The sequence below is a fragment of the Lipomyces japonicus genome (genome assembly GCF_038497905.1).
Source record: "Lipomyces japonicus strain CBS 7319 unplaced genomic scaffold V1514scaffold_20, whole genome shotgun sequence".
Lineage (NCBI taxonomy): Eukaryota > Fungi > Ascomycota > Lipomycetes > Lipomycetales > Lipomycetaceae > Lipomyces > Lipomyces japonicus.
The window spans coordinates 38,329-60,331 of record NW_027117832.1 but is presented as its reverse complement, the minus strand read 5'-3'; the positions used below and the strand labels follow the sequence as shown (position 1 = coordinate 60,331).

The window sequence follows — 22,003 nt, the reverse complement described above, 5'->3', positions numbered from 1 at the left end:
TGATATAACTTGCAGTCCACGGCCGAAGTACATGATAGAAAGTGCTACTGGAAAGAGAAAACTGGCAAAGTTTTTATATTGTAATTATAGACCACGACTGGCTCATATTCTTAAACGGAAAACCAACTCATTTCAAATTCGTTACGTGGACCAACAAGCGCAAAGCAGTACGCATATCACAATGGCACAGTTTCAGCATGATTTAGCGACTGCCAAAAGACTAGATCACGAAGACGAATTGAAAGATGTTCGTGATCAGTTTTTCATACCTTCAAGGTTTGAGATTACGGAAAGTAAGGAAGGCAATACTAGTCTAATCCATGATTAATTTTTGAACAGATTCTGAAATCTCCGAAGCCAACGAGCCAAGTATCTATCTCTGTGGCAATTCACTTGGATTACAATCGAAAGGTACCAGGCGGCTTATAGAGGAAGAGTTAGATGTGTGGTCAAAAGCCGGAGTATATGGTCACTTTCGCCATCCAAAGTCTAGAGACTGGGTAAGCATTGATGAGACCGTTACGCAGAAAATGGCAGATGTTGTTGGGGCCCAGAGATCTGAGGTTGCTGTTATGACTACTTTGACAACAAACCTTCATCTACTTCTATCCTCATTCTACAAGCCTACGAAAGAAAAGCACATGATTATTCTCGAGGCAAAAGCATTCCCTTCTGATCACGTTAGTAGCAATTAATTTTTTTTTTTTTTTTTTTTCATCTGAGCCTTCACTGACATCATACAGTATGCGGTGGAGTCACAAATACAACTTCACGGCTTTGATCCAACTGAGTCCATGGTAACAATTGAGCCTCCGACTGATCAATACTTTCTTCCGACTGAATATATTCTTAAAATCATTAGCACACATGCTTCAACTGCAGCCCTTATTTTGCTTCCAGGCGTTCAATACTATACCGGTCAAGCTTTTGATATTAAAAAGATAACCTCATATGCTAAGAGTCTGGGAGTCACAATTGGCTGGGATTTAGCTCATGCCGCGGGAAATGTACTACTCGAATTGCATGACTGGGAAGTGGATTTTGCAGTTTGGTGTACTTATAAGTATCTTAATTCAGGTCCTGGAGGTATCGGAGGTTTGTTTGTGCATGAAAAAAATTTTGGCCAGCCACGGTTGACAGGTTGGTGGGCACACGAAAAAGCAACCAGGTTCGATATGACAAACAGTTCGTATACATTGCTTATAAAATTTTTAATACGATTGCTAACCATCAAAGGATTTGTTAGCCAACCCGGTGCTGCTGGATTTCAGCTTTCGAATCCGTCTGTTCTTGACACCGTGTCGCTTCTAGGTAGTTTAGATATTTTTGCCAAGTATGGCATGCCCGCTCTTCGCAAAAAGTCAGTCGCATTAACTGGCTATCTCGAGTCTCTTTTACTCGCACAATTCCCTGATAAGCCTTTTCGTATCATAACGCCTGCCGACCCGGCACAACGAGGTGCCCAGCTTAGTCTTCTTTTTAAGCCAGGCTTAATGGTCAAGGTACACAAAGATTTAGAAAAACATGCTATTACTGTGGATGATAGAAAACCAGATGTAATTAGAGTTGCCCCGACACCGCTGTACAATACTTTTGAGGACGTATGGAAGTTTGTTAGTGAGCTAAGAAGGTCTGTCGACGCTGTTATCGCCGAAGAGTACGGCAAATCAGTTTAAAAAAAATATTTTTTTTACCAATGTATTGACTCTTATTGTAAGCCCTGTAAAAATATAAGCGTAGATTGATTTTTTGGAAGAAATCTAATGACATTATTTATGCTTTTTTTCAACGCGTCTCCAAAACGCGTTCGCGACCTTACAACATTGCAACTTTGATATTAGCGCATATCTATAATTTTTTTTTTGCAGCTATCTTTATCTACTAAATAATATAAAAAGAGACCTTATGTAAACATCTGTGAATAATAACTGGTAGTATTAGAACGGTTATCTACATATGAAATTGTTTTTGTTTAGTATACATGAAGGTCAGCCTTTACGAGATTGGTCACGATCGTTAACCACACTGTCGAAAATTTCAGAATACTTAAACTTTCATGTGCATGAACTTGGAGTAAGTTGATAGTCTCAATAAATGCCTTTATTCTAATAATCGAGTGAGGTCACGCTACAAGTTATAAATAATGCGAAGTCAGCCGTGGGACAAATTTCATTTTCTAGGAATGAATTTTTCGACAAATTTACAATCGCAGGCGAAACCCCAGGCGAAACCCTTACAAAATTGAGCAATGCGGCAGCTTTTCAACCCATAAATGACAATCATAGAACCAACTTCACATTTAAACTAAATTCAAAGTTTTTTGTGTTGATTTTTAAGCGCCACGAGCGAGATCAATCTGTTGAAAAATGCGAGGTATATTTCGAGGAACCAAGAAATAACGAATCCCGCCTTGTTGCAATAATGCATTGTCATCATGGTATTAAGATTTCTTTTTTTTTTCTAGTTTATATTTATCTACTAAGTTTTTCCATATAGGAATTAAAAAGACATATAAGCTATCATATGAAGAATCTAGGCCGTTTAAATTCCTTCACAATGCAGAAGACTACTCGCATTCTTTTGAGATACCAGCCAGTGCTATTAAACAGTACATTGATCACACTTCATATAAAGCAGAAGAATTCAGCATGACGTTTGCAAATGATGAGAGTATTACACTTACAGGGTTCAGCGAAGGCATTTCTCATAACGCGGAAGTTATAAAAAATCCACTTAAAACATCAATAAACATTGAAGCAGACATGTTTGAGTCAGTTGCCGTCGGACGTGAAACAAGTGTAACCTTTAGTTTAAAGGATTTTCGAGCATTAGTGGGTCTTGCGGATACATTTCAAACGACAATCGAAGCTTCATTTGGAGAACCCCGACAGCCTATTGTTTTCTGCTTTAACAGGAACTCAATCGAAACAAAATTTGTCTTGTTTACTGGTGACCCATATGGTCATACGCCTTATCCTTCCAGTTCACGACTACCTCTAATAAGCAAAAACAGAGCAATTGCATCAGAAGTCGAACCTTCGTCATATTCTCAAAAAGTGGACTTTATTTTTCAAAAAGACAACTCTGCTGCAGAATTTAGTGCTTCGAATGTGAGTCAGCCGATTTCTAAGTCACCTTTGTATGAAAGACAAAATAGTCATTTTAGCCTATCGTTTCAGCCTGATGAATCAATTCCAAGCCAACAGTCAGAGAAAATTCCCGAGGAAAATGCGTTTAATAATGAGTCACAGAGCAACGAAAGAAATGTTTCTAGGTTACCGATAAAAGAGCCACATCCACCACATTTACCCCTACAACCAATTCTTCCAAAGCTAGACTTCACATCGCCGTTTACAGTAAGGGGGCAGAGGCCTGTTCACGATGACTTTGAACCCCATGTTTCACAAGAAACTGAGCAGATCGTGTGGAATCAGAATAACAATGCACCTTCATTGAAATTAATCTTAAAGGGACTTGATGAGGAACGAATGGCTAAACGTAAGGAATCAGAAACCCAAATTGAGCAAGACTCACTGTTGGGAAAAAGCCGTCGTCGTGGGAGTTTTAGTGAATATCAAGGAAATGATCGGCAATTTGCTGAAGAAGTGGCTTTATTTGCTGACAGTTCAGATAATTCTGAGGACGAGCAAAATATTCCTATAGGACCGAGTCAGATTGATCCTAGAGCGCGTGCATTATGGTAGCGGTTTATAATTGATGAAAAAAACTACAAATTTTTTTAATTGAGAATAGCTATTTACAGTATTTATTGAGAAAACTGTCTTACAGACTATTCCTTATTCCGTACCTTGTATTTTTCTTTCCACTCGACATGAAGTTTATCCCTGAAATGGTCTACATAGTCATAATATGCCTCCTTCTGGCGAAGCAGTTCGCAAGCTTGCGCGATTAAAGACATTTCTCTTTCGCTTGCTTTCAACTTCTTATCAGATCGTAAAAGATGATTGGAGAGCATTTCATCGCGCGCACTCGTCGTGTCGCTTCTACCAGGAATGTCCTCTCTTAAACAAAACATTGGCAGGCCATAAACGTCAGAAAATATACGAAGCAAAATATAGATATTGGTAGGTTCTTTGCTTTTAACCATCACCCTACCAAAGGCTAACGCAATCCTTTCAGTCATTCTAATTTCCTTAGCAGCTATACGAGAGATAATATCGGCCCAGATTGTCATTGCATCCTGTGCATAATCCTCGCTCTCTTTTTCTGAACTCCGCGAAAGCGTAGTAAGCATGGTACAATATGAAATCTCGTCAATCTTAATCTTCTCTTCAACTGCATAAATAACTTCGTACATTGTTGAGACGCTCGGAATATTAGAGCACACTTTTAAAGCCGAGTTAAGATGCAACACAGTAGGTTTTACTGCATTTTGTTCCAACAGGATTTGAAGAAGATTTAAACATTTTTGTGAAATGGATTCTATGCTTGAATTTTGTGCTAGGCCGTTAAAGATCACGGTGTAAGTATGACTATTGGGTACACTCCCTCGTCGACGCATCTGGTGCAAAGTTAGATCACCATCAAAAGGACTCAAATAGTGAAAAACAAACCTCGCTAAAATATTTTAATGCGCCTGAAACACTACCCTTTTCAAACTTATAAATCATTAAATAATTCCAAGCCACTGTTGAGTTTTTTAATCCTTTTGTAGCATAAAAAAGTGCACCTTCTTCGTCGTCGCGGCTTAAATTAGTTTGAACTATTTCGGCAATTTTGAACGCATCATCCGTTTTTAAACGGCGATACTTTATTTTTTCATTTGAATTCTCTTTATACCTTGCAGATAATTTGTCTTCGGTGCCGATGCGCTCTGTCGACTGGTGTTTTTTACCATATCGTTTCCCAGTCTTTAACGTGTTTTGAAATTTTGATGATGTCCGAGTGGTTTTTCTTTCTTGAAGCTTTTTTCGGTTCTGAAATTCTTTGTCATAATACTTGTCACTTATATCCCAACTCAAACCCTTTCGCCTTTGTTCGCGAACTTTTCGTTCTTGTTGCCTCGATGTTAGGCTTTCTAAAGACTTTCCTGTTGAGCTCGTGGATGCAAATTTGAAAATTTTCGAACAAGACGGTTTATAAATAGCTCTTAAGCCAAACCGAATAAATAAATCTGACCTAAAATACTTGTACATCTAAACAGAACAAATTCAAATTAAAAATTATCAAAGACCTATAATATGGTAACTCTGTTGGAGTAGTAAATTACCTTTAAATTTTCAAAATCTAAATTGTGATTCAGGGGAATTTGTTGTGACTTGGGAGTTTGACCGTGTGACTCGAAAATTTTTGACCGTACACCAGGAAATGCATATACTGGATGCCTAAAATCTTTCGTATCACTTGATCTCAGATAATTAATAATGGCCTCCAAAAAAAATTCCAGTAGAAAAGGTATTTATTTTACGATTAAGAAAAGCCGATTATTAACAATTAATAGTTCAAAAGTATGCGGAGAAGAACGTAGCAGATAAGAAGGCAGAGAAGGTTACAGCAAAACAAGTTGAGCAATCACCTTACGCGGACGACAAAACTGAGAAAAAGACTATTGAAGAAAACCAAGAGGAAGCCAAGGCAGTAGAGGAGGCAGAAGAAGAGGAGGAATTCACAGGATTTGGATCAGGTTCTGATGAAGACAACGACGATGAAGTTTCTGGAGATGAAGGTGCAGCAGTGCCTGAGACTGTTAAGAAAGAACTGAAGTTGTCAACAGAAAAAGAAAGCCAAATTAGGGAACTAGTTAGCAGAGTTGCAAAGAAAACGAAAAAGCGCGATGAAGAAGAAGAACCTGGTGTGTTATATGTTGGCCGGATTCCTCACGGTTTTTACGAAGAGCAAATGCGAGCATATTTTTCTCAGTTTGGTGATATTTTGCGACTAAGACTTTCGAGAAACAAGAAGAGCGGAGCTTCTAAGCATTACGCATTTATTGAGTTTGGTTCAAAAGAAGTTGCACAGATTGTGGCCGATACGATGAACAATTATCTGTTATACGGCCACATACTGAAAGTGTCAGTTGTTCCAAAGGAGAAAGTTCATGAGAAGCTCTTTCAAGGAGCAAACAGAAAGTTTAAGGCAATTCCTACTGCTAAGCTTGCTAAAAATAAGCATGATAAAAAACGAAATAACGAGGAAGTGGAGAAGTTGATTGAGCGAGAACAGAAAAGACGGAAGGCCAAGCACAAACAACTTAGTGAGGCCGGAATAGACTACTGTCTTCCAAAATCACAATTGAAGACGACCAATTGAGTTATTACTATGGCTTAAATTATACGGGGCAAAAAAAAATAATCAGGATTATGTATAGTATTTAGTGGTCTCGAGCTTTGTGGCCTTGTTAGGGAATGCATCATTTACATTTGAATTTAAAACAATAACTAGATTTAAATATGTGCTATTGTATTATGCATATAAATACCTAAAGCGTCTTTTTATTTTGATTATGATGACTTTTTGGCGGTTGCCACTGAAACGCGGTTCCGAGACGGCTGCTTTTTGGCGAGTTCGAATGACTTCTGTACAATAAATACGACCGCTCCTTTTATAGCATAATCAGTTATCAAAAACCAAGCAGATACCGACACACTCCCTGTATTGGTTAGAAATCTTGATGTCAAACAAGTTGCATATGACTTTTACCTTGAGGAGCTGACGTTAATGAAAGTACCCATTCTATCCATCCAGGGAATAATCCCTTTGGAAGCCAAAACACAGGAACTTTGCGGTATTTTATCCGCACAAAAAATTTAAGACCGGAAGTAAATATCCAAATTACTGTTTTAATCTGTCTCTTGAACTTTGTCTTTTGGGTAGCGATTGTTGCATCTAAACTATTGTTAACATCATTGGCAAAAAAAAACTAAACGTTCAATCCCCACGTACTAATTTTTTCTATATCTGTCTTTAATTTATCAACCTTTCTATTTAATTTGGCCCATTTAGCGAATTCATCTTGTGAGCTAGTGTTCGATCGCTCCGTGCTTGTCCGAATCGCCTCGCGTTGAAGCAAATGTCTCGTCTTGACATTTTGTGCTGCAGATGATGGAACCAATTTTACATAAAATTCCCATAGCTAGCCAGTTAGTAAACTCATTTCATTTGTTTAAACAAAAATCAACTGACAAGTTCTCCAATGTTATCAGCACCTATCGTGGATACCGCTGCTGAAAGGATCACGATGCTAATGACAACGACCAATACGGATACCATTGTGCGCCAACCCAGCCTAGCTAACTAAAAATAATATAAACTAAATAATCCTCGCTTCCAAAAAAAAAGAATGCTGAATGGCAATATATGTTGTATACATCACTATCAAGCAGAGCACTCCTGAGATTAAACGCTAATTGCCAGGGTCTTGTACTGCTTATATAACCACGTACTTTACCCGGACTTCAAACCCTACAACGATTCACAGTTAGGGTAACTCTTGCCTGTTACAGATTTGTCCGCCAACCGCGTGACTGCGTTTTGCTTGCAATGCGGCAACATCGAAAGTGGGTTGAGCACGCTTCCTTAGCAGTGTCTGAACCCAATCTCAACTTTCTTCATCAACAGACACAACAACATTCAAAATGGGAAAGGGAAAGCCAAGGTAATTCGACATCATATATGCAATTTTATTATTATTATTATTTGTATTATTGTTCAGAAAGTGAGATATCTAACTAAGTGAATAGAGGATTGAACTCCGCCAGAAAGCTCCGCATTCACCGTCGCGACAACAGATGGGCTGATTTGTCCTACAAGAAGCGTCTCCTTGGAACTGCTTTCAAGTCCTCTCCCTTTGGAGGCTCTTCTCACGCTAAGGGAATTGTTCTTGAGAAGATTGGTGTTGAGGCTAAGCAGCCAAACTCCGCTATTCGCAAGTGCGTCCGTGTTCAGCTCATCAAGAACGGAAAGAAGGTCACCGCTTTCGTGCCAAATGATGGTTGCTTGAACTTTGTTGATGAAAACGACGAGGTTCTTCTTGCTGGTTTCGGTAGAAAGGGCAAGGCTAAGGGTGATATTCCCGGTGTCAGATTCAAGGTCGTCAAGGTCTCTGGTGTTTCCCTTTTGGCTCTGTGGAAGGAGAAGAAGGAGAAGGTACGTTGTATTGGTTTAGTTGTTGATTTGAATCTACTAACTAATTGTAATTTAGCCCCGCTCATAATTATTTCGACTCATGGTTCCGGTTTATTTTTTTTATGTAGCAACATGATCATCTGGTGTGTGAATAAAAAGTACATTGTAAATTTATTTTAAAATTAGTTCACAATATTTGATGTGTATAAGATACCTGTCTCCAGTGTTACAGTTATCGTTTAACGATAATATTTAAAAATTATAAGCCCATTCTATAGAAACTGCATTATAAAGTATAGTACATTTAATATATATATGTGGAACAACCCATATTATATCCTCTTACTTTCTGTAGAAAGTTTTCTTGAACCGAAAGTGTAGTTGCAATGTTCCCTGGAAGCTTATGTTAGATTTAGTACGTACAAGTATTAACCGGGTTCTTTCATACCTTATCAAAACTGCATCTAAACCCATTCTCCCGTCGTGAGGAGTAATCCCACTCTCGGTCTACAATCCGAAAGGCAACATCTGCATATGGTGGCCCAGCAATAAATTTAATAATGCATGTCTTGTCTTGGCCTTGCGCTGATAATGAATGGTCGTCGTGGTTTGTTCTGTCGCGTATGATTTTGTATGTCGGTGCTCTGGATGTATTGAATAGTTCTGGATAAAACATGTTGAACCGATAACCCTGAACGGTCTTTGGTGGAGGGTCCGAATGGCTGTAATGAGTCTGATTATATCTATTCCAATCATAACCAGTCTGTATACGATTGTGAAATCGAGGTTTTATAAGCCCGGGTGCTAATTCCGTCGTATCGAGTACTTCTTCTACGTTAAACAGTTCTTCGTTATCTCTCGTGCCACGTGCCATTTCTCTCTCAAGAAATCGATCTGCAGCCGATTTTTCTTTAGACGGCCGCTTTTTGTACTTGTCCGAGGATTTTTTCTTTACCCGTTTCTTTGGCTGGAATATTTTATGATCCTCTTCGAGGCTCTTCATTGGAATGAATCCTAGCTTTGCTACTCTTTGTTGATCTTCTAATAATTTTTTAGAAAACTCATCAGGTGCCAGTGGTTGCAATTCATGCGAATGGACTTTATCGGCTTCATCGTCAGGTATGTCGTCCATATCTGCTGAATATACAATACTCGATTCGGCTGATCTCTTGCCACTTGTCAGCAATGCTTTAATTTGAAGCATGGCTCGCTTGGCTTCGGTAGCTTGATCGCGTTCTAATCTTTTCCTTCTTTCCTGAACCACGTCATTGTGAATTTTGTTTAGTTTGGCTTTTGCCTTTCGAGTTAGTAATTCCTTCTTCAATTCACTCCAGAAATCAACGTCCACTACCGCATCACTGCTGAGCATCATTTCAATTTTGTCCTCTAACTCTTCGAGGTCTTGTAATGACTTGTTTCGTAAGACATCTTCAATATCTTCAGAAACAGCCTTCACTACTCGGGCTTCTGGGTTTGCATCGTGCTGGTCAACGTTTCGTTTTTTATCATCGCATAATACCAACATCGCCTAATTTATTAGTTCCCCTTAATATTATTTATATAACTGATGTGAACGTACCTCCCAAAACTCGTGGTTCTTTCCTTTGCGTTCTAGGATTAAATATTTCTTGATATCGTCTTCAAGTTCATTAATTTCTTGCGTGCTAAGACCTTCCATGACGGAATGCGGAAACGGGATGTCAAACTCTTTGTCCCCAAGAATCTCGCTATCATACACGTCTTTGTCTTCATCTACTGTTCGCATGTTCATTGCCAGCCAGTCAATCGGTTTTGCCCTTCTCTCTGATATGCGAATCATGGCCCCTTTCTTTGCTTGCCTCAGCGCAAACGCGTCCTCGCCATTAATCCACTCTTCTTCTTCCCGAGTAGTTTGATACTTTGAAGAACGAAATGAATCCCCATCTCTTCTTCCATAATAATCAGAATTATGTGAAGATCTATAATCATGATCACTCAAGTCGTTATATGCGCTGTCATGTTGTCGCCTGGGTGATGCATCACGGCTCGAATAATGTCGTCGTCGCGGGCTTGATCTGTGCCTTCTAGGCGAACGAGATCTCCTCCTGTCGAGATAATCATTCTGAGGCGTGCTTTGTCGCTCTCTGTTGCTGTTATGTGAATGATTCGTAGGCATTTTGTACGAGGCTTGTTTTTGTTGTTTGAAGTTCCTCGTTAACAATTATTGATATAGTTGAGCGCAGAGATGTCGAAACTTTATATATCCAAAGTTCTCTGCGCATACACCGATTCATTATGCTACAAACATCGTCTACAGGTCTGTAGAGATTTTCAAGTGAAATTATTTTTAAAATGTACAAAAATAATGCAATTAAAACATCCAACAAAAAAAAAAAAGACCCACGACGATCCATATGAGAAAGCGCCAACTCAGCGCCACTCAAAACCTCAACAACCACGTACTCCATGATAATAAATTCATAAAGAAACTGCCGATGCTGTCAAACCAGATTCTTTTCCTAAATTCTCGTTGTCGTATGCTTTAACTGCCGCGGCTGGATCTGTAGACCCAGACTTTTTCGCATTTAAAAACACATCTAATCGAGCCAATAGAGCATCTTTATCGACCGATCTTATCTTTGCGTACTTTGACGAAATATCGCCATGCCTTGAATCGTAGCTGTGATTATTCAAGTCTGCATCAGGAATTGAAAATTTGTGTCGGATTTGCTCTTCGTGGTCTTGAAGTGCCACTTGCGGAACTCCTTCCATTCCAAAAATCTCAAGGTCAACATTTTCGCGACTAGAATCACAATAATAGTTAATATGTTTATATATGCACGTGTATATTGCAAAATAATGTGGTGGCTCGTTATTCTTTACCCTTGTATGGCGTTGTGCACCGTTGTGACTATTTCCTTGTGAACCTGTTGCGCATGGATGACGAGACCTATTATGATCGGTTAGCAAAAGCAGTAAAATCCAATAACAAACAATATCAAGCAGTACCTCCCGCCGTATTTAATCGCTTATTGCATTGGTCGCATTTCAGATGCTGTGCTCTTTGATGTGAGATTAAAACCTTGAGGTCATCGAAATCACGGTCGCAATAATAACACCAAGGACGTGCAATTAACCGTTCTAACGTAGCCGCTGCTGATTTTTTTTTACCCATGATCTAAGCTGTAACAAATTCAATAAATTTAAACTGTTATAAATCTTTTTGACCAATCTTTTTTTGTCCTGGTAATTAAAAAAAAAAGTCGCCTTTTAATGCATTTGACGGTTAATCACGAACTCTATTCTCGTTGAAAGTCCCAGCCCATCATAGTGGCAATTCAATTCAGAATGCAGCATTACTTTCCAGTTTAAATTAAAAAAAAAAAGAAAAAGTTAAACATAAGGACAGTACAATTACAAAAAATCATTAAAAATCATTTAGCAATCGTTCATATACATCAAACACGTTGCATATTGCTTTGATCTGATCCTCCTATAAGCTCTCAACATCAACACCAAGTGCCATCCGGCTTGCAACATATCTTTGCGCAACCACTCCAACGGCCAGGCCAAGACCTTCCTCAACCCATTCCGCTAACCATTCTCTTGGATCAACCTGTCCAGGAATGGGCTCGTCACTATCTAACCATTCACACCATTTGATTGGAAATGATTGAGAATGAGTAGTAAAAGATAAATCGTGCTCTGGATCATTAAGATAAATGATGAACGTAAACAATTCCTCGCCAGGATTGGAATCACCTGCTGTTAACGTAGTACTTGGCGTGAACGTAACCGCCTGGATAGATAAGTAAATATCAGACTTCCGCACCGGAGATTCCTCCGCACGTTCTGGTTCTTTTCCTTTGGCCTTGCTTATCTGTCCGATGTTGGCCTTCGCTAATTTCTCACCGGCTTCCAACCCACCCTGAAATAAACCCATGTCACGCTTGACCCCTTTTCTATCTGAATCCTTCCGTCTACTCTCACGACCCTTCTGTACTATTATGAGTTCACCACCCTCGACTTGTTGCATGACCCGGTCAAACACTGAGTAAACTATTGTATCAATCGAAGGATAACCAACAATGTCATGAAATATGTGTATTTTTAGCTGCTCATGGTGAAGAATAGGTGGTGCAATGGTAGATAATACTGAAGATAAAGTAGATGCTAGGGTTCGTGATAACCCTGGAAAGTTAGCATGCATAATCAATCATATGATTTTGGTTTGATTGCAAAATCGTCATCTCGAAATCAACATGAAAACGATCATGCTAGTCCGTACTGACATACATTAGGTGACTTACCAAACTTATTTATCGTATCAAGATTTCCCTTGACTGTTTTCTCCAGTGACTTTGCATCTTGAATCTGTAGTTCTCTAACCTTGGCCTCTGCACCTTTAACAGCTGCAGACGCAGAATCCCATAGGCCACCTGATCCTAACCAACTAGTAAATGAAGATACTGCATCCTTTCTAGGAGATTCAGGAGTTTTAATGGCTCGATTTTCCTGCTCGGTGCCATTCCCAGTCGGTAAAATTTCTGGTGTCGGATCAAGTTGACCGGCCCCGTTCTTAGCTATGTCTCTTGCCTCGTTTGCATTCAACTCCTTGCTATTCCTGGCACTTTCCTGAGCTAATTCATCAAGAAACCCCAGTAAATCTTTTTCTGTTGATTCCGTTGCCGTGGTGTTATCACTCGTCGACACATCGTTTGCGGCCGTGGCTGTGCCTAGAGATTCGAGAAATTCAAGAACGTCTTCGTCTTGACTCTTGTCTGGTGAAGACATTTCTCCTAACTTTTCAAATATGTACCTCCCAAGTAAATCTTGTATTTAAAAGATATTCAATATTAAAAACAAGGAAATGTGTGATGTCGTACTCCCAATTATTTTTCCCTCGAGTTATAGATTGCAACAAGCGCAAAAGAATAATTTGTTATTAACAATGAATATTGAAAGTGACTTTTATTAATGTTGAACAATTTTTTTTTTTTTTGGTTCTAAAAACAAATGTCGTTGAACGGAGGAAATGGTTGATCAAATTATATTACGTTTGAAGCGATTTTTGATTTGCGGAACCCAATCAATATATTGTGATCATGCATTATTAACTCAATAATCGTCGTCGCAACACAACGCACTATTTGACCAAATTACTGACAACTACACCTTGGATCATAATCATGATTAAATTTATCTGGTCTAAAAAGTCCATAAAACATCATGCTTATGGCAACATGTCCGTTGGGATCGCTTTCAGTCGCATCCGACCTATATCACGACTTATCTACGGGTTTAGCGTTTAAATGGCACAATGGCCACACTCCGTCATGGTAAACTGATGATACCTACGTAGATATACACTTGATGATTATTGATTGCCAGCGGTGAGAAAATACCTTACTTAAACGAAATGTTATCAATCATGCCGGCCAACAGAACGCACACGTTGTCCTCCAAGCGCTGGTTGACGTTCTCTTCCAAATGCTTCTTTGGATCTTGCTTTCCTACATATCTCGTCTTTAATGCCTCAGGGGCTAACTCTTTCTCTTCCTTGACTCGTGTGGTATATTGTTCTGCCAACTTAACCATCTGTTGTACAGCTTCAAGATTCTCCTTGTCATGGTGCTTAAAGTCCTTCAACGTAAGACCGTGCGTCCATTCGTTCTTGTGCAGATTAAGTAGCATTTGACCTTCCAATTCCGTCTTTTTATAATTTATGCCAATTGAGTAATAATGACGGTTTAAGCCATGAATAAGGGCCTGGATCGACGGCTTATTCAAGTGACCCAAATTCGACGTCGTTTGCCGTGGCTCTTGTCCCATCATGAGAAGCGTGGGATTAATCAATCTGAATGCATCAATGACAACTTTTCCCTTCACGGATTGTATGGGATCCACAACAACAGCCACTGATCGTGGAGTCAGTTGTTCGAATGATTGCTGGGTGTTAATGTCGACAGAAGACAGCCAGCAGCCAAATCCAGGGTGTGAATGATACCAACCGACCACCATTTGGTCTCTGTCATCTACTGTTAGCCATACCTCTTGCTTCAAGAGTTATCCGATCACGTACCTTCCAGTCTGCTTCAACATATCCATCATCTTGGTCTGAAAGACCGGATCAACAGCCTCAACACTAACGCCGGTACTAAATCATTTTTATTAGCAATGTTTGTAAAAGCACATTCCAATCTCGATTATAACATACCCACTCTGTGGCATGGCAAACACGTCAATCACTTGAACAGTGTAATCATCCACAAATTCCCCAAGCATAAGACCCATCTTAAAAAATTAGACTAACTAGAACTGCCACCCAACCAAAAAAAAAAAAAAAAAAAAAAAAAGAGCATTCGATTACGTACGACTTCCATAGGGACACCAGCTCTGGAAATCAGGGTCAGCCATCAAGCAAGTAACTTCCATTATCGTCATCATATCTCACCTTCCATGCTTCAGCATTTTTAACAATGCGAGTGATGAAATGTAAACGCATTCTGAATTATCAACAATAGCCGGATCCTAAACCATCTGTCAGTCATCCCAGGCCAAATAATATTGTCACTTGTGCACTCGCGCTCACCATCATCGATGGGATTCCACCAACCCCGCCTCCCGACGATCCTAGCAATCTGTTTAATCGATCCATAATAATCTTTTGCTGTTCTGATTTGCTTCTGTAATGTGCAAAGAAAATTACAACCGGTTGACAGACAAAGTTTTCTGTGTATATATGATCCGGTGTCGTTGTGAGGTGCGCTGAGTTCGAGAAAGGACTGTTCACCGTGCTCGATAAACTTAATTATTATGGGTTAACCTGCCACTGCTTGATTAAACATGAACGCTCACACAGGCCAATTGCCCATGTTTTTTTTATTTCAAACACAATATAAAAACCTGGTTTATATAAGAACGTTGAAATCTTTTATTTGTGCCACTTGTTAATTGTGGCAGCTCAATATTTGACCACATTTGAGGAGCAATCTAGTCATCGCCTGCATATTCATGACGCGATAGAGGCCTGCTTGACTACGACGGACACAATGGGTCGGCCGTCAAAACCATTCAACAGCAATCTCATTGGCGAACGGCCCTGGCGGAAACTTTTATGGGTTCATCAACCATACCCAGATAACTACGTTGATGCGTCATTTCTGTCCCAGTTAAAACGAAACCTTCACGTACAACAATACTCTTACTGGGCTCTAGCTTCGGACTCTACCGTCATAATTTCACATCTTTGTACAGTCGCTTTATTTGTCTCGGTATTTATTGTCATTTATAACTTTAACTGGGAACCTGCTTGGTTTGCATGGACCGGCTCGTTTTGTGCGTTAATCGGCTATTTTACTTGGGATTACTTTGGAGAGAATTCGACAAACCGCACAGCAACAGCAAAATCATCAGTATTGATCGTGTCGACCTTACTGGGGCTATCCCCGGTATTGAAATCATTAACCCAGTCAACATCTTCAGACTCCATCTGGGCAATATCATTCTGGCTTTTTCTCTTAAACATTTTTTTCCATGACTATTCATTCGGCAGACGTCAAACGTAGGTTGGCCGCGTAATATTTAACATGAAATGATGTTACTAATCTTGTTTTTTAAAGATTTCCTCCTACTCTTTCCACCAACCTCGCACTTGCAGCGGCAATCGTCCTCGCATCTAGATTATCAACGACACTCTCCGTGTTTTCTTTTATTCTCTTTTCAATCCAATTATTTGGTTTGTTTCCAATATTTTCTCGATGGCTTCGTGCATACTCGTTTGTTGGACACCTAATTCTCACGTTTATATTGGTCGTAATCACGGAGATTGGAATGCTCGTAATTGGGGGCAGCTGGGCCATTGCCATTTGGTCGACGGTGATACTAATAGCAGTTTTTGTTGCCCCCGGATGGCTCATAGGCCTTCAAAAATACAAAAAGTGCGTATATACCTCGTCATTACAAATCAATAACTTTTTGGCTTCTAACTATCGTGTAGTGAAATACAAGGACCTTGGGATCCTGCAAAACCTGTCCTTAGAAATAGGAGATAAAATAAATACAAAATTTGACGTATTGCGTGTAATGAAAGTTTATAATTTATAGGATAAATAATCAGCCAAACTCTAATTTAATTGATTCCTGATGTGACTTCTCTGAATGCTTCGTCTTCGTTTTGCTGGCTCTTCACGGAACGCAATGATGAATAAAAGTTGATAACTTTTGAATGTGCAAACACCTTGTTTGGTTGAAAGTTTTGAACCTGAAGACCATCACGAGATGTAGCACGTGAGAGTGCTACATATGCTTGGCCATTTTCAAAAACTTTTGTCAAATCAACTTTAACTCTCTCTAATGTCTGACCTTGTGCCTTATGAATCGATAAAGCCCATGCAAGAATAAGAGGCAGTTGGGTTCGTTCTGCTAATAATTCACCATTTGGGGCTTCAATCGCCCAGGTCTCGTCTCGAATAAGAACATCCCTATGAGTACCATCTGTAAGCGTGAACCTAACTAGCGGCCATTTTTTACCCATTTCTGCAACTAGCCCCTTTCCCATCAATTTTTCTTGCCGACTTCTTAATTCGTCTAGTCCATCCGCAATCATGATATTTCCAGCCTGATCCGTGACATATGAATCCTCATCAACATTGACTTCGGCCACGTCAGTTAAATTATTTTTATCTTTTAGTATGGCATACGTAATTTCACTCATGAATCCTTTCACCTTGCCAAGTGATCCATTAACCAAAGTTTCATCCATGTTCTTTATTAACATCACTTGAGCATCAACTTTCAGTACCAACACGTCTTGTGCCATCAAATTAGATAGAAGCTTTGGCAATTGTATTTCATCAGCAGTGCCGCGATCAGTTGCAGTATACACGGTTTCACGTCCAGGTAAGCTTTGCATCCGTCGATTATTGGCAATGCCTACCTCCCGTCTTGTGGGAAACAGTTCTGTAGGTTCCAATCCATCGGCATGATTCAGCTTTCGGGATAATTGACGAAACTTGGAAATGGAACTCTGACTAATTTGTCCCAACCGCATCTCGTTTAACATGTCAACAAACTCCTGATCTTTTTGTCGGAACACTTGCGTCAGGCATATTGTTTCAGGTATAGCCTTGCTCCATGACGTGGCCTCAAAAGCAAACTTGGTTAATCGTCCACTTTCAGCTACTGGAGGAAGTTGAAAAAAATCACCAGTGACAATCAACTGAATTCCACCAAATGGTTTCTCCTGCTTTCGGATCATCCTGGCAAGAGCTTCAAGCTTATCCAATAATTCCGCATCAACCATAGAGATTTCGTCCATAATCAGAACTTTAGCCTTAAGCCATCTTTGATAACTTTTTTTGTTTTTCTTGACCTTATCGAACAAAACTTTCACGTTATCTTTCCCAAGTCCGATTCCTGCAAAACTATGCAGCGTAACACCGCCAATATTACATGCAGCCAACCCAGTTGAAGCAGTAATAGCTACTGAATCGGTATATTGGCCATATTTTTGGTGCAAGTTTTTAATAATCTCTCTCAGCAAAACCGACTTTCCGGTACCTGTGAATCATTAGTACAAATAAAACTAGGACTATGTGTCTACTCCTACCTGCTGAACCAGTGAAAAAAATGCTTCTCTTTTGTTCACACACCATTTTCAGGACTAGTTTTTGCTCTTCACTGAGAAATATTTGGGCAAGCAGGCGAGCAGGTTTGGGAAGAGCAACCTTTTGATCTTGCTTTTTTACGGACCTTAAGCCACGTTTCTTGCGAGCATTTATATCAATGTCCATAATGTCAACACTAGGATCTCGTTTGTCTTGCTTCGGATTCTGATTCAGCCATTTAATGTCACGTTTTTTCTTCAAACCAGGGCCGTCAGAGGTGGTTGCAAAATTAGAAATCGGGCCTGTAGAAAGATCTATTGCCGCAGCCTTTGAAGAATAAGACCTGTAAGCGGCTATCGGACCCGGTGCAAGGATTGGAGTTGACTGCCTAGATGTGGTCGAGAAGCTAGGCTGAGTAGAAACGTCCCCACCTCTCAGGGAAGCAACAGTAGATGTGTTGTGAAACTGAGGAGAAGAAGACCAAGCGAAATGTTGTGTCGGCGTTGAGCCTATCGGGGAAGATTTGTGATCTGGCACTGTGGTTGACACAGGTCCAGCGATCTTGTCTACACCTACTGCTTTAAGGTCATCATCAAATAAATCTTCAATATGAATTGTTTCAGTTCCTGCATTTGCCGGCGGTAAAATGTTCAAAGTAGATTTTCCTGGAACTTCTGTATTCGGTCGCAACGGAGACGATGGAATATAGTCACTGAAATCTTCAATGTCGCCAATATCAATAAACTCTGACATTGTACCAGATCGGCAGGCAATTGAAAAGAAAGATAGTCGAGTGAACCTGTGAGCGTCTGATAAAAACAGCCGAGTCAGTTTACTCTTAAAAAATATATGACGGTGCAGTAAAGAATGGTCGGCCAAGCAGAACGAGGAAAACTTAATTCTCATCGACAGTTCTAATAACCAAGTATATTATTTCTGCGTTGAAACCGGTACTACCCAAGTCCTAAACACATCACATGTAAGCAACATGTACAGCTAATGATTACAACAACCTACACTTGTTTGCGAATAATAGCAAAATCCATACGGTGTCGAGAAAGATCAAATGTTCTTCGGCATCATTTTTCTACGCGTTGTCGCGACTTTAAGCAAAACACAGACAAAAAAACCCTTGCCCGTGTTCGAGGACTCGGAATCCAAAATTTGACGTTTTCAATTTACGGTAGACCAACGCCGTTCGAGCAAGACATATCTGATTTCCACCAACTTTTACCATTCCGCAATCACAAAAATAATGCTTCAAATACGGTCGCTTATATCAAGCACGCTAGTGCTTGCTCCATTTGCTTTTAGTCTTGGCTCCAAGACCATTACTCGAAATGCTTCAATTCTCGGACATCTTCGAAGTAACACATACGATAAGCCAAAGCGATTAGGAAGAGGTCCATCTAGCGGAAAAGTAAGTAGAATGGTGTTTATTTTTTTTTTTTAAATGGGTATTTATTTAAAAAAAAACTAGGGTAAAACTTCAGGCAGAGGTCACAAAGGTCAGAAGGCAAAGGAAAGCGTCCAACCTTGGTTTGAGGGTGGTCAAACGCCATTGTATAAGTTGGTACCGAAAAAAGGTTTCTCTAACAAGTAAGTTTTTTTTCATTTACTCTATAGCTGAGTCGGTTTCTCATGAATAACAGGGCGACATCTCGAGAAATAACAAAGGTCAATCTTGACCAGATTCAACAATGGGTTGAAAAGGGGAGATTGGATGCCAGCGAACCTATTACGATGAAACATCTTTTAGATTCAAGACTGTGCCGAGGAATTAAGGATGGCGTTAAGATTCTTGGAAATGGGAAGGAGAATTTCAATGTCAAGATTGACATTATCACCACAGCTGCGTCGCGAGATGCGATTCAAGCAATTGAGGCCGCCGGCGGAAAATACAGTGCTAAATATTACAACAGACTTGGCTTACGAGCACTTCTTCATCCTCAATACTTCAAATCTCTTCCGCTAGAAGCTCGACCAGTTAGCCGCAAGCACAGACAGTTCTACAAAAATTACGATGTGCGGGGCTACTTATCCAAACCCCCAGCTCAGCCAACAGCCTAAATATTCAAACAAAGATGAAGCAAAGGATGCATAGTTATTTGCGCAAATAATTTGATTTTAATCACTTTTTGTGCATGAGTTTATTGTATATATATGTGCTAATGATTACAGTACTTACACGCTTCAATGGTTATCATTTCGTAAAAGTTCATTATTGATTACTACATTCGTATGATTTAATAATATGCACAATGTCGAGTAATTTGTTGCAGAGCTTCATCCAATAATCACGTAACGTACAAGACTGCATATTGAATTTGACATCAAAAGGCTTTGCGACTCCAATGGATGTCGGAACGGAAACGTATATTCAAGGGTTTCGTTTCCTATTTCAACTTCATTAGGAAATACTTACATCAGTTAATTCTTGTACCAGCTAAATCTGCAAAAAAAAAAAAAGAAAAATGCAATCTCAAAGACCATTGCTACTAAAGTTATTCCGTCGTCCGACACAGTCGTTTGTTGGCTCTGTGCCCAAATCAGCATCGAGGACCATGTTCTCGCGCCAGTTCGGTTTCGCGCATAAGCCTGCATTTCAACGGACAAAGTATTCTACTCCAGTTGTCATTGGCGCTCTTTTAGCAGCTCAGATTGCTTATGTTAGCTGGCAGTTATTCAGAGATGTTAAAATAAAAGCAGATGCTCCAAAATTGATTGATCTCAAGTCGAAAGCGACGCCTGACGGAACTTGGAAGCCAGATACATCTGTCGAGCCATTCTCTCGCACAATTGTTATTGACGACAAGAAATATGCACTACTTGGCTTAGGTGTTCGGACTGTATCATTTTTAAAGATTCATGTTTATGCAGGTTTGTATTGTTAAACCGTTCATTAAAGAAATACTGACAGACTTTGAAGTCGGAGTCTATGTTGCAGAGGACGATCTGGATAAATTGATCTCAGTTGTGAAAAATGACTCCAAAGATGGAGACGTCCGGAATGCTCTTTTTGAGTCTAATTCGATCTTGATTGAGAGTTTGCTGGAACACAATATCAAGATAGGTTTAAGAATCGTTCCGGTTAGGAATACGGACTTTAGCCATCTGCGTGACGGATTCATCAGGTCCATCAATCAGACGTTGAAAATAAAGGGTAGCTATTCTGCTGACGTTGATGCTTCAGAAGGTGTCACTCAGTTACGTTCACTTTTTTCGAGAAAGAAGTCTGTACCCAAGAATGGTGAACTTCTTCTTGTTAAGAATGACCAAGGCGAACTTCAATGCTCCTACGCAGACGGTAGACATCCTAATAAGGAACATCTAGGAGACGTTAAAGATAGCATTGTCATAAATGCTTTATTTTTACATTACTTGACTGGTCCTAACGCTGCCAGTGAGCAGGCCAGGTTGACATTTATTGATAGTGTTGATAAACTTGCTTCCAGTGGTGAACTTTATTAATAGAGGGTTTTTTTTTTTGGAAAGGTTATACACATCATACACTAAATAAAAGAAGCTTTGTACTTTCTGATTGTTTCCAAGATGCTTACGAACAATGAAGTTATATTAAAAAAATTGTAGCAATATATTTCATAAATATCTATGCGGCACCAGCGTCCTTAAGAAGTTGCTTGAGTTGGCTATTCTTCTTCAAAACTTGAAGATCAGAGTTTCCTAAACAAAATATTAAAATCTTGCTTAATCTGCATACAAAAAAAAGCCATGATTTTGACACTAACCTCCAATGAACTTTCCACCAATGAAGATGACCGGTACGGTGCGCTGGTTGGTCAAGGCGGCCAGGGTGTTTTGAATTGCAGCACCAGTATCTGTAAAACAATTGTTAGTTCATTACAAACTAAAGATCTTAAAAATACATACCAAGCTGATCAAGTTCAAGATCCTTGTGCTTGACTCCTTCTTGATCGAACGTAGACTTTGTTGCCTTGCAGTATCTAAAGTAATGTAAATATGGTTGTCAATCGCAAGTAGTATTTTCTCTCTACATTGACTTACGGGCAATATCTATAATTTAGTTAGCAAAATGTTAATTTTCTTTTAAAAAAAATTTTTAAAATGTCAACATACGATTTGCTGAAAACAATGACCGGATTCTCTTCAATCAAGGTTTTAATTTCAAGCTCCAGATTGGAAGACATTGTCGATAATGATCTAGAAGCTGTCGGAGAGTAAAAGCTCCGTATAATTTGTCGTACAGCTGTAGAAAACAGTTTGATTGACTTAAAGCGAATGAACTATCTGGTTTAAGAGCAGATTGGACCAACACAAATTGCAAACTTGAGTTCCCGCAGAAAGTCGTG

The 22,003-nt window shown here is 39.6% G+C and overlaps 15 protein-coding genes across 15 annotated transcripts; 7 read left to right on the top strand and 8 right to left on the bottom strand.

Annotated features, from left to right (window-relative positions):
• Positions 1-181: 181 nt before the first annotated feature.
• V1514DRAFT_280981 (pyridoxal phosphate-dependent transferase) lies at positions 182-1,676 on the top strand (the record flags this gene model as incomplete). The annotated part of the gene is made up of 4 exons (XM_066925056.1): positions 182-293; positions 340-680; positions 744-1,185; positions 1,237-1,676. The coding sequence occupies 4 exons, from the start codon at positions 182-184 to the stop codon at positions 1,674-1,676; spliced, it is 1,335 nt and encodes a 444-aa protein (XP_066783246.1).
• Positions 1,677-1,818: 142 nt separating this feature from the next.
• V1514DRAFT_72203 (Rad9-domain-containing protein) lies at positions 1,819-3,787 on the top strand. The gene is made up of 4 exons (XM_066930121.1): positions 1,819-2,073; positions 2,122-2,437; positions 2,497-3,110; positions 3,180-3,787. The coding sequence occupies exons 1-4, from the start codon at positions 1,957-1,959 to the stop codon at positions 3,702-3,704; spliced, it is 1,572 nt and encodes a 523-aa protein (XP_066783245.1). The 5' UTR covers positions 1,819-1,956; the 3' UTR covers positions 3,705-3,787.
• Positions 3,753-5,194, bottom strand: V1514DRAFT_331105 (uncharacterized protein). The gene is made up of 2 exons (XM_066927624.1): positions 4,575-5,194; positions 3,753-4,522 (listed from the first exon to the last, which is right to left on the bottom strand). The coding sequence occupies exons 1-2, from the start codon at positions 5,154-5,156 to the stop codon at positions 3,791-3,793; spliced, it is 1,314 nt and encodes a 437-aa protein (XP_066783244.1). The 5' UTR covers positions 5,157-5,194; the 3' UTR covers positions 3,753-3,790.
• Positions 5,195-5,358: 164 nt separating this feature from the next.
• V1514DRAFT_367784 (Nop15p) lies at positions 5,359-6,443 on the top strand. Its single transcript, XM_066929884.1, has 2 exons — positions 5,359-5,415; positions 5,462-6,443. The coding sequence occupies exons 1-2, from the start codon at positions 5,385-5,387 to the stop codon at positions 6,268-6,270; spliced, it is 840 nt and encodes a 279-aa protein (XP_066783243.1). The 5' UTR covers positions 5,359-5,384; the 3' UTR covers positions 6,271-6,443.
• V1514DRAFT_293968 (CHD5-like protein-domain-containing protein) lies at positions 6,293-7,453 on the bottom strand. Its single transcript, XM_066925380.1, has 4 exons — positions 7,144-7,453; positions 6,904-7,093; positions 6,661-6,846; positions 6,293-6,610 (listed from the first exon to the last, which is right to left on the bottom strand). Exons 1-4 carry the CDS (start codon positions 7,228-7,230, stop codon positions 6,462-6,464), a joined length of 612 nt encoding a protein of 203 aa, XP_066783242.1. The 5' UTR covers positions 7,231-7,453; the 3' UTR covers positions 6,293-6,461.
• Positions 7,454-7,553: 100 nt separating this feature from the next.
• V1514DRAFT_331100 (40S ribosomal protein uS12) lies at positions 7,554-8,352 on the top strand. Its single transcript, XM_066927623.1, has 3 exons — positions 7,554-7,615; positions 7,701-8,106; positions 8,162-8,352. The coding sequence occupies exons 1-3, from the start codon at positions 7,596-7,598 to the stop codon at positions 8,171-8,173; spliced, it is 438 nt and encodes a 145-aa protein (XP_066783241.1). The 5' UTR covers positions 7,554-7,595; the 3' UTR covers positions 8,174-8,352.
• V1514DRAFT_352337 (cactus-binding C-terminus of cactin protein-domain-containing protein) lies at positions 8,271-10,364 on the bottom strand. Its single transcript, XM_066929495.1, has 3 exons — positions 9,665-10,364; positions 8,534-9,613; positions 8,271-8,478 (listed from the first exon to the last, which is right to left on the bottom strand). Exons 1-3 carry the CDS (start codon positions 10,238-10,240, stop codon positions 8,428-8,430), a joined length of 1,707 nt encoding a protein of 568 aa, XP_066783240.1. The 5' UTR covers positions 10,241-10,364; the 3' UTR covers positions 8,271-8,427.
• Positions 10,365-10,391: 27 nt separating this feature from the next.
• Positions 10,392-11,398, bottom strand: V1514DRAFT_71361 (uncharacterized protein). Its single transcript, XM_066930120.1, has 3 exons — positions 11,074-11,398; positions 10,948-11,014; positions 10,392-10,867 (listed from the first exon to the last, which is right to left on the bottom strand). Exons 1-3 carry the CDS (start codon positions 11,237-11,239, stop codon positions 10,543-10,545), a joined length of 558 nt encoding a protein of 185 aa, XP_066783239.1. The 5' UTR covers positions 11,240-11,398; the 3' UTR covers positions 10,392-10,542.
• A 159-nt stretch (positions 11,399-11,557) lies between these two features.
• On the bottom strand, positions 11,558-12,858 carry V1514DRAFT_280748 (maintenance of telomere capping protein 1; the record flags this gene model as incomplete). Its single annotated transcript, XM_066925047.1, has 2 exons — positions 11,558-12,255; positions 12,375-12,858. The coding sequence occupies 2 exons, from the start codon at positions 12,856-12,858 to the stop codon at positions 11,558-11,560; spliced, it is 1,182 nt and encodes a 393-aa protein (XP_066783238.1).
• Positions 12,859-13,146: 288 nt separating this feature from the next.
• On the bottom strand, positions 13,147-14,830 carry V1514DRAFT_331094 (JAB1/Mov34/MPN/PAD-1 ubiquitin protease-domain-containing protein). Its single transcript, XM_066927622.1, has 6 exons — positions 14,657-14,830; positions 14,519-14,595; positions 14,439-14,460; positions 14,282-14,358; positions 14,147-14,221; positions 13,147-14,092 (listed from the first exon to the last, which is right to left on the bottom strand). The coding sequence occupies exons 1-6, from the start codon at positions 14,720-14,722 to the stop codon at positions 13,471-13,473; spliced, it is 939 nt and encodes a 312-aa protein (XP_066783237.1). The 5' UTR covers positions 14,723-14,830; the 3' UTR covers positions 13,147-13,470.
• Positions 14,831-14,833: 3 nt separating this feature from the next.
• V1514DRAFT_331091 (phosphatidylinositol N-acetylglucosaminyltransferase subunit C) lies at positions 14,834-16,194 on the top strand. Its single transcript, XM_066927621.1, has 3 exons — positions 14,834-15,628; positions 15,687-16,004; positions 16,064-16,194. The coding sequence occupies exons 1-3, from the start codon at positions 15,117-15,119 to the stop codon at positions 16,116-16,118; spliced, it is 885 nt and encodes a 294-aa protein (XP_066783236.1). The 5' UTR covers positions 14,834-15,116; the 3' UTR covers positions 16,119-16,194.
• Position 16,195: 1 nt separating this feature from the next.
• V1514DRAFT_280855 (PIF1-like helicase-domain-containing protein) lies at positions 16,196-17,858 on the bottom strand (the record flags this gene model as incomplete). The annotated part of the gene is made up of 2 exons (XM_066925053.1): positions 16,196-17,625; positions 17,675-17,858. The coding sequence occupies 2 exons, from the start codon at positions 17,856-17,858 to the stop codon at positions 16,196-16,198; spliced, it is 1,614 nt and encodes a 537-aa protein (XP_066783235.1).
• A 1,008-nt stretch (positions 17,859-18,866) lies between these two features.
• Positions 18,867-19,883, top strand: V1514DRAFT_293947 (mitochondrial 54S ribosomal protein uL15m). The gene is made up of 3 exons (XM_066925379.1): positions 18,867-19,092; positions 19,153-19,271; positions 19,325-19,883. Exons 1-3 carry the CDS (start codon positions 18,928-18,930, stop codon positions 19,740-19,742), a joined length of 702 nt encoding a protein of 233 aa, XP_066783234.1. The 5' UTR covers positions 18,867-18,927; the 3' UTR covers positions 19,743-19,883.
• A 353-nt stretch (positions 19,884-20,236) lies between these two features.
• Positions 20,237-21,143, top strand: V1514DRAFT_280998 (chalcone-flavanone isomerase-domain-containing protein; the record flags this gene model as incomplete). The annotated part of the gene is made up of 2 exons (XM_066925058.1): positions 20,237-20,552; positions 20,602-21,143. The coding sequence occupies 2 exons, from the start codon at positions 20,237-20,239 to the stop codon at positions 21,141-21,143; spliced, it is 858 nt and encodes a 285-aa protein (XP_066783233.1).
• V1514DRAFT_331082 (thioredoxin-like protein) lies at positions 21,107-21,992 on the bottom strand. The gene is made up of 5 exons (XM_066927620.1): positions 21,771-21,992; positions 21,699-21,707; positions 21,564-21,637; positions 21,422-21,511; positions 21,107-21,356 (listed from the first exon to the last, which is right to left on the bottom strand). The coding sequence occupies exons 1-5, from the start codon at positions 21,839-21,841 to the stop codon at positions 21,283-21,285; spliced, it is 318 nt and encodes a 105-aa protein (XP_066783232.1). The 5' UTR covers positions 21,842-21,992; the 3' UTR covers positions 21,107-21,282.
• Positions 21,993-22,003: the final 11 nt, after the last annotated feature.

Coding starts and splice junctions, on each gene's coding strand:
- V1514DRAFT_72203 (XM_066930121.1), top strand. CDS start 1,957: ATGAAATTGTTTTTGTTTAGTATACATGAAGGTCAGCCTTTACGAGAT. Junction 2,074..2,121: donor TTCATGTGCATGAACTTGGA/GTAAGTTGATAG, acceptor TAATCGAGTGAG/GTCACGCTACAAGTTATAAA. Junction 3,111..3,179: donor CAGAATTTAGTGCTTCGAAT/GTGAGTCAGCCG, acceptor CTATCGTTTCAG/CCTGATGAATCAATTCCAAG.
- V1514DRAFT_331105 (XM_066927624.1), bottom strand. CDS start 5,156: ATGTACAAGTATTTTAGGTCAGATTTATTTATTCGGTTTGGCTTAAGA. Junction 4,523..4,574: donor CATTAAAATATTTTAGCGAG/GTTTGTTTTTCA, acceptor ACTTTGCACCAG/ATGCGTCGACGAGGGAGTGT.
- V1514DRAFT_367784 (XM_066929884.1), top strand. CDS start 5,385: ATGGCCTCCAAAAAAAATTCCAGTAGAAAAG. Junction 5,416..5,461: donor AAAAAATTCCAGTAGAAAAG/GTATTTATTTTA, acceptor AACAATTAATAG/TTCAAAAGTATGCGGAGAAG.
- V1514DRAFT_293968 (XM_066925380.1), bottom strand. CDS start 7,230: ATGGTATCCGTATTGGTCGTTGTCATTAGCATCGTGATCCTTTCAGCA. Junction 6,847..6,903: donor GACAGATATAGAAAAAATTA/GTACGTGGGGAT, acceptor ACAATAGTTTAG/ATGCAACAATCGCTACCCAA. Junction 6,611..6,660: donor ATTAACGTCAGCTCCTCAAG/GTAAAAGTCATA, acceptor TAACCAATACAG/GGAGTGTGTCGGTATCTGCT.
- V1514DRAFT_331100 (XM_066927623.1), top strand. CDS start 7,596: ATGGGAAAGGGAAAGCCAAG. Junction 7,616..7,700: donor ATGGGAAAGGGAAAGCCAAG/GTAATTCGACAT, acceptor CTAAGTGAATAG/AGGATTGAACTCCGCCAGAA.
- V1514DRAFT_352337 (XM_066929495.1), bottom strand. CDS start 10,240: ATGCCTACGAATCATTCACATAACAGCAACAGAGAGCGACAAAGCACG. Junction 9,614..9,664: donor AGAACCACGAGTTTTGGGAG/GTACGTTCACAT, acceptor CTAATAAATTAG/GCGATGTTGGTATTATGCGA. Junction 8,479..8,533: donor TTAGATGCAGTTTTGATAAG/GTATGAAAGAAC, acceptor ATAAGCTTCCAG/GGAACATTGCAACTACACTT.
- V1514DRAFT_71361 (XM_066930120.1), bottom strand. CDS start 11,239: ATGGGTAAAAAAAAATCAGCAGCGGCTACGTTAGAACGGTTAATTGCA. Junction 11,015..11,073: donor GCGATTAAATACGGCGGGAG/GTACTGCTTGAT, acceptor CGATCATAATAG/GTCTCGTCATCCATGCGCAA. Junction 10,868..10,947: donor GTGCACAACGCCATACAAGG/GTAAAGAATAAC, acceptor TTGTGATTCTAG/TCGCGAAAATGTTGACCTTG.
- V1514DRAFT_331094 (XM_066927622.1), bottom strand. CDS start 14,722: ATGGATCGATTAAACAGATTGCTAGGATCGTCGGGAGGCGGGGTTGGT. Junction 14,596..14,656: donor GTGGAATCCCATCGATGATG/GTGAGCGCGAGT, acceptor CAGATGGTTTAG/GATCCGGCTATTGTTGATAA. Junction 14,359..14,438: donor CTGGTGTCCCTATGGAAGTC/GTACGTAATCGA, acceptor TAATTTTTTAAG/ATGGGTCTTATGCTTGGGGA.
- V1514DRAFT_331091 (XM_066927621.1), top strand. CDS start 15,117: ATGGGTCGGCCGTCAAAACCATTCAACAGCAATCTCATTGGCGAACGG. Junction 15,629..15,686: donor TCATTCGGCAGACGTCAAAC/GTAGGTTGGCCG, acceptor TGTTTTTTAAAG/ATTTCCTCCTACTCTTTCCA. Junction 16,005..16,063: donor GGCCTTCAAAAATACAAAAA/GTGCGTATATAC, acceptor ACTATCGTGTAG/TGAAATACAAGGACCTTGGG.
- V1514DRAFT_293947 (XM_066925379.1), top strand. CDS start 18,928: ATGCTTCAAATACGGTCGCTTATATCAAGCACGCTAGTGCTTGCTCCA. Junction 19,093..19,152: donor GAGGTCCATCTAGCGGAAAA/GTAAGTAGAATG, acceptor AAAAAAAACTAG/GGTAAAACTTCAGGCAGAGG. Junction 19,272..19,324: donor AAAAAAGGTTTCTCTAACAA/GTAAGTTTTTTT, acceptor CATGAATAACAG/GGCGACATCTCGAGAAATAA.
- V1514DRAFT_331082 (XM_066927620.1), bottom strand. CDS start 21,841: ATGTCTTCCAATCTGGAGCTTGAAATTAAAACCTTGATTGAAGAGAAT. Junction 21,512..21,563: donor TCTTGAACTTGATCAGCTTG/GTATGTATTTTT, acceptor ATTGTTTTACAG/ATACTGGTGCTGCAATTCAA. Junction 21,357..21,421: donor TGGTGGAAAGTTCATTGGAG/GTTAGTGTCAAA, acceptor TATTTTGTTTAG/GAAACTCTGATCTTCAAGTT.